At 53.1% G+C, this 7257-nt stretch overlaps 1 protein-coding gene across 1 annotated transcript in view; it reads right to left on the reverse strand.

The window, feature by feature from the left end:
- The window catches only part of GATAD2A (GATA zinc finger domain containing 2A), a 94546-nt gene that overhangs the window by 12662 nt on the left and 74627 nt on the right, over window positions 1-7257 (reverse strand). Inside the window, 6 exon segments of the mRNA XM_006147092.3 lie at window positions 117-396; window positions 2820-2987; window positions 3113-3244; window positions 4541-4566; window positions 4569-4617; window positions 7015-7146. Coding sequence (XP_006147154.1) covers window positions 117-396; window positions 2820-2987; window positions 3113-3244; window positions 4541-4566; window positions 4569-4617; window positions 7015-7146 — 787 coding nt within the window.

The raw sequence follows: 7257 nt of genomic DNA on the forward strand, positions 1-7257 counted from the left end.
TTCCGAAGAGCCAAGGCGGTCACTTCGCCCCAGGTGTCCCCACTACACACCTTGTCACGGGCCACCATGGAATGTGCACCTGGACCACCAGCCTTCAGGGCTGAGTTCCTGCTCACCTTGCGTCTCCAGGAGGTTCTGCACCACCTCCTCTAGGCCGACCAGGTAGATGAACTCGTTGTTGGCAGCACTGGGCAGGAAGTTCATCTCTGGGGCGGGGGGCTTGGGTGGGGGGATCTCAAGCAGCGTCTTCTCCAGCTGTTTGCGTAGCGCGAGCTTGGCGGCTGCCTGACGGCTGGCTGGGGACTCAGCAGAGGACACCACAGAGGCCACGCTGGTGGGGGGGGAGTTGGCCTGAGCAGAGGCAGCCGTAGTCCCCTTCAGCGATGCCGGGGTGGGCTGTGGGGAGACAACAATCTGGTCAGCAGGCTTGTGAGGTGCACCTGCCTGGAAGCAGGTCCTGCCAGTATATTGCACTTGACTGAGTCCCTAAAAAGTAAATCTGAGGACCAGCAGGTCTCACGGTGGTTAGGGCACTGAGCTCCCACATGGCTGATGCGGTCTGAGTCCCAAACCTCACAGCTTGCTTTCTTCCTGTTCTCTCAGTTTCTGGTGAGCCAACATGCACTATAGCAAATTAAAAATAATAAATAATAATAAAAAATAAAAAACAATTTACAAAAAAGTATATCCAAGGGGCCAGTAGGTGATATGGTGATTAAAGTGATAGATCCCTACATGGCTGATTCAGCAGTTCAAGTCACAGATCCAGCAGCTTGAAAAATATACCAGGTGTGTGTTCACATGTATCCAGAATCCTGAGAGGAAAATTGAGGGGGAAAGGGTGATTTCATTTTTTTTTTTTAAAGATTTTATTTAACTTTATTTATTTATTTAAATTTGACCAGAGAGGGACAGAGAGAGAGAAAAAGAAAGTAAATTGCCAGCTTTAGGACTCGAACTGCGGTCAGCCATGTAGGAGTCCAGCACCCTTAAACACCACACTACTTGCCAGTCCCAGGGAGGGATGATTTCTTACTTTACTGTCTTTATTATTCTCGTGAGCTTGCCAGAGACAGAGACAGAGAAAGTGAGAAATCATCCCCCAAAGGAAATGGCCACGCCACAATCCCTTCTCCATTCTCCTCCTGGGATCTTGGGTATGCACGCACACATGCCCAGCGTGATGTTCAAGCCACCGGGTCCTAGAATTGAACCATGTCAGCCACGTGTGAGTCTAAAGATGTAACTGCTATGCCATCTGCTGGCCCCTCTGTGGCAAAAATCTTTAAAAATTTAAAAAAATAAAATAAAAAGTAATGAGTTGCTTGACAGTCAACAGGTTCATGGACGCCAGCAAGCAGCTGTGACAGCAGCACTAAACACATCACCCTGGGAGCCGGCTGTCATCTGCACTCACTGTGGCCAGTGGGCACCAACATGCGGCACACATCTGAAAACCCCAACATGATGCATTTCATGATATGAGGACACCCACAAAACCACCACCACGACCAGGTGAGCACCCCCCCAGGGCCCCTGCTCCCCCTCCCTCCAGAGGTGACGACACTGGGTTGTCATTACAGCATCCATGCTTACTCCCGTGGGTGTCTGCCTGTACTGTGATGTTTGGGAAGTGCAGAGTCCTAGGAGGTCACAGGACAAAGCAGCCTGGACCGACCCTGCCCTGCTCCAGGCCTCACTGCTCCTGCTCTGCTGTCTTTCTTGTTGGCACCCCTGGGGCTGGCCTCTATCTGCCACACAAATCTGGAGCTGCCCACGCCAGTGCCCTAGCTTTGTGGGGTGCGGATGCCTTTGGAAATCTGAGAAAAGCTGCACATATCACCTCCAGGCGAGCCCAGGATAGTTCCTAGGACCTTCACACACAGCTGGGCCACCTCCAATCAGCGACTGAGATCTGACTCAGGTCTCTCTGCCTGCGACCAGCCAGTTCTTCCTCCTTGCAGGCCCCAACCACAGCCCGCCTCGGATCTTCCCTCGAGGCACATGAGGAAATTAAGTAGGGACTGGACAGAGGTTTGTGTACGGATGAGCAAAGCTGCCTACTTGGGCAGCTCAGGACACTCGTGTGGGGTCAGAACTGGCTGTCTCTGCACTGGAACCTAACCTTACAGGGGACAGGGACACGGCCCAGAGCCCTGCTGGCCTAGCTGTTGCCTAAGGAAGGCGGGCAGGAACGAGGAGCGAACACACCCCTCAGCCACGGCCCCTGCAGGCAGACCCAGCAATTTCCTGTCAGAGGAGGCTCTAGTTTCCAGCCTGCCCGCCCTGCTTTCCAGGGGGTGGGGATTGACCCTCCCCATCTAGGAAGCTCAGTACAGAGGTGAAGGGACGCAGCTAAGAATAGACTCGCGCTGGTGCCATGAGAACATTTGTAGGCGTGACTGGAGTCAGCAGGAGCCGGCTGGGGACGGGTGATGTGGGCTCTGATCCCTGAGCCGCCTCTAGACCCATCGCCTGCCTCACCTGGGTACCCTCACCCCTCAAAACCTGCTGCCTCCCACATGCCAGCCTTGCCAGCCCAATGCAACTCTGTGATGAGGAACACTGAGCACACCACAAGACCTCAGCACCTGGCCTGCCCTGCATCCAGCCCAGATCTGCACGCCCACCTTCTCATCAGAGGGCTAAATCTACCCGTGACTGTCACATCCCTACAACCCTGCCCAGCTCTGAAAGAGCAGGAAGATCAGGTTAATCCACCCTGGGAGACAGGACTGTGTCCCTTGGACAGGGGACCTATGGGGAGAGGTTGTGGAGGGGGGACATACAGCACTCCCTGGGACGGCAAGGACCCTCACCTGTGGGATGTTGACCAGCAGACTGGCGTTGGGGACGTTGGCGACGCGGATGAGTCCCTGCTGGATGATCCTCTGTCCCTGAATTTGCACACTGGGCACGGAAGCCCGGGGGGCCAGGAGGAGGGGCGGAGGCCCTGTGCTGGAATGTTGTCTGATGTTGTGGATTTGCTGTGGGGTGGGGTGGGATGAGGGGTGATAAATCCGACTGAGACGAACCACAGAAGCGCAGGGATGCCTCAGCCCCAAGGTGGGCAGTTCCCAGGGCCACCCGGACATGCACCCGCCCCGCTTACCTGGGCCCCCCTGACAAGCGGTGGCATGACGACCTGTGAGTTCGCCTGTGGTCCCAGCTTTGAGGACACCTGTTGTCCGCCACGGACCAGGGGAGGTGGGATGATGCTGCCAGGCATTCGGGTTGAAGAGGTCTGTCAACAAGGAAGACCGGGCTTCACGAGGGCTTTTTTTTTTAAACCCTCACGAGTGACTTACTTTTTTTTTTTTTATATAAAAGTACATACTTGTTTAAAAAAATAAAAGTAACAGAGAAGTAAAAAATAAAATGAGCTGAAATGCCTCCTTCTTCTATTTCTTTTCTTTTTTTTTAAACAGAGGTTCCTCCCTGAGGGTACATGTGCTCTCTGGGTGGCAGAGAGACAGAGACAGCAAGAGGGAAAGTGAGAAATCACCCCCAATAGAAGATGGCCAGGCTGCAATTCCTCCTCCTCCATTCGCCTCTTGGGATTTTGGACACACATGCACATGTGCCTGGCATGAGTTTCAAGCCACAGGGCTGGGGACCTGAGAATGGCAGCCGGCCATGTGGGAGTCCAGCGATGTGACTGTTATGCCATCTGCTGGTCTCAAAATGCCTATGCTGAATATGGAGGAACAAAGGATTCCCACAAGAGCTCAACAAACCTGGGCTCAGGCAGAACTGAGCTGTCCCAATGAGGCTACACTGAGGCACGATGCCGGCCCTAGCTCAGGCAGAAGAGCAGCTGTGCCAGGATGGGATAGGAGCCGCTCACCTGCTGGTGTGAACTAGGGGCTTAGGCCTGTGGAGGGACAGGCCTTCTCTGTGTGGTTGGGAGTGAGCCCTCCGCCTGTCTCACCTCGAGGGTGCCCTATGGTCAGACAACATGAGCTGAGCTGAGAGGAGGTGCGGCCGAGCCAGGCTGCAGGAAGCCCGGACCACCCTTGGGAGAGTTGGTATGAAGCAGCCTGGTCTGCCCAGGCCCTTAGATCTCTTGCCCATCCTGTTGGGGACAAGGGCCTCCCATCGTCAGCCATGATTTCGGTGCATGACACCAACAGAGGCCAAAGGGCATGGAGGTAGCAGGGCAGTGATGCAATTGGACAGATGTGAGAAAGCTCCTGGGTTTGAGTCCAGGAACCTCTCTGAGCACGTGGGCACATGTGCTCAAGATCGGGTAGGCTTTGGCTACAAATGGATCAACGTGTAAAGGTCCTGTTGGGATTGCCTGTCTCTCTCATGAAGGAATTCAATAAACAAAACTTACAGACATCAGCGGCCTATTTGGGCCATGCCCTTTGGGGAACACACGCACACCTTTTCCCCTGGGCTGTGGCCAGAAGGCCTGCTCCAGCCTACCTGGAAGGATTAATGTCTGTTCACAGGACTTGGATCAGGGCTGATCAGAAGACTGACGGGCCCATCCCGACCTTAAGCAGCAGCAGTCACTGGGAGAGGGGACACTGACCTGAAGCGATGGTTTGCCGGCAGGGATCGCACTGGCGGGGGAGGGGTGGTCACGGTGCTCCCTGCGGAGCCTGCGGGCTGCAAGACAGAACAGGGAAGGTGAGGGGGTGCTGGCTTGGTAGGTACTGGCCTGCAGCTCAGATGGAGGGAGACTGGTTTTCTTCCTACTCCAAGTGTATCAGGCTCAAAGCTTCTGTTTCCTGCCTGCAAATATCTTTGCTGACGGGAGTCGGTGTTCCCCGTGGGCCCAGGACAGATTTTTCTAGAAACCTCCTGTCTCTCATTCTCAGCATCACTTTCTGGTTGTTCCCCAACACCCACACAGAGCCCCAGAACCTGCTCTGCCCTCTGGGAGTGGGAATGCTGGTGGCAGTAGGGAATGAGGCAAAGGACCATGACCTAGATGGGTCAGTCCCAATCCTGGTGACATAACATTGGGACTGGGCCCTTTCTAAAGCCAGAGATTCCACTAGAGAAAGGAGAGCGGCCCACTTGTTTTACTTCACTGTCTTTAGCCATTGACGAGAGAACAGAAAAAATTGGGACCAGCAGTTGGTGTAATGGCTATGTCGCTGGACTCCCATGTAGTCAACCATGGTTCGAGTCCCAGACCTGGTGGCTTAAACTCACCCCGGGCGCGTGTGCATGCGTGCCCAAGATCCCGAGAGGAGAATGGAGGAGAAGGGATTGCGGCGTGGCCATCCCCCCTGGGGGGTGATTTCTCACTTTCTGTCTCTCTGTCTGTCTTTCTGGCGAGCACACGCGCCCTATAGCAAAACCCTCCCCCCCCCCTAGAAAACAAAACAAAACAAACAAAAAAAAACCAAGAGAACAGAAAAAATGAACAGGTAGGCTCTGTCCACCTAGCTGCTAACGGGGTGGACGGTAGGGATTCAAATTAAATTTTCCAGGCTGATCCTGTAGCCTAGTGGTGGGCAGACCACATTTCTGAATCCCAGCCACGGAGGCTTCAGAAAAGTGCCAGGTACATGTACGTGCATGCCTGCATGTCCAAATTCCTGACAGGATGGAGAAATGGAGGAGAAGGGACTGTAGCATCATGCCCCACCAAAGGGGCGGGTGCTTTCGCTTTCTCTTTCTCTTTCTGGTGAGTGCATGCATCCTGTGGCAATTCAAAAAAGAAAACAATTTCCAAGTCGGACCAGGAAAATGTGTTGTCCTATCCTCCCTTCTTTCCTTTTTTGAGAGATTTTGGATTTTTTTTTTCTTGCTGGAGAGACAGAGAGAGACAGGCAGAAAGCAAATCATCCCCTGGGGGGATGGTCATACTGCAATCCCTTCTCCTACTGGGATTTTGGGCATGCACACACACGCACACACCCAGCGTGAGTTTTAAGCTATCAAGTTCAGAACTCAAATTGCAGTTGACTATGGGTGTCCAGCAACATAACCATTATGCCATCTGCTGGTCCCACCGTCCCACCCCTTCTCAAGCTGACCAACGTGTTGTACACACTGCTGGCTCTTACTTTCCACAATGCACTTATTCTCAGGTTTACTGAGATAGTGATGAAATACATGGAAGTTAACTTTATCTCCAACCAAGAACCTTCCCAGGATGGGACACTAAAGAAGTCCAGCAAAATTAATTTGGGACTGGATAGTTGTGTCCAGATAATACAATGCTTTGCAAGGCTAACCAACATGGGCAGGTTCTGGGTTCCTATCTGCAGACCTCCCAGAAAATGCAGGACACAGGCATGCCCATGCTCTGGGGAGGGCTGGGGATGTATCATGGGATGAAGACCATGTTTGGGGTCCCTATCTCACCAGTTCTTTGAACAAATAAATATTAAAAAAACCTCTTGGGAAAAAAAAAAAAGGAAAAGAAAAATCGACTTAATTTGCCATCCATATTTAACTAAATCCAGAAGCCGAATGCAAAGCCTTGGGCTCTAGGGAGGAGTCAAGGAGAGCAGTATCCTCTGAAAGGTGTGCAGAGCCCCGCCGCCACCCCCCCGCATGAGACTGAGACACAGACACGTATACTGGAGGGGTGGGGAAGGCAGGTGTGCACCCCTGGGGCACTTCGACATCTGTCCACATGGCCTTCATAGCCACCAATGGGGCAGAAGGCCTTTCTGGAAATGGACTTTTAACCCAGAAATGTGCTTCCAGCAGCATGAAAGACAATTGGTGCTGTCTGCTCGATACCTGCAGCCTAACAGCAGGGAGCTTTACACAGCCAGCTCCAGAATACTCTAGACTGACATGTACTCTGGGCTCCTTCTAACTAAGCTCAAAACGAGCACCTCAGAGTCCATAACGTGCACTCAAACTTGCCCCACACTCCCCTGAGGAAACCCTCTTTCTTCCCTGACTTGCCTTTCTCGCTACTGGCAAGGAGAAAGGGGGGAGATCAGGTAAGGATAGTGGCTCATCACCCCCTGTTCTAAATGGCTTCCCACTGACCTGGAGGTGCAAGGGTCTAAGGGGGTCGGGATAAGCACACACCTTCTGGGCGGTGGCTTCCTTCTGAATTTGACTCTGCCGCAACTTTTTCAACAGAACGAGTTTTGCTTCTTCTAACCGTAACTCTTCTTTCAGTTGCTTAATCATCCTTTCTCGTTCTTCAGGACTACTTTTCTGCAAGGGTGGCAGAACAGGGTTAGGGGGAGGGTCCTTAGCAGGATAGAGGCCCCACGAGGGACTCCAACATGAGTGAGCTGGGGGGGGGGGGCGCGCCCTCACCATAAG

Source organism: Tupaia chinensis, unplaced genomic scaffold (genome assembly GCF_000334495.1).
Source record: "Tupaia chinensis unplaced genomic scaffold, TupChi_1.0 Scaffold000201_1, whole genome shotgun sequence".
Classification (NCBI taxonomy): domain Eukaryota; kingdom Metazoa; phylum Chordata; class Mammalia; order Scandentia; family Tupaiidae; genus Tupaia; species Tupaia belangeri.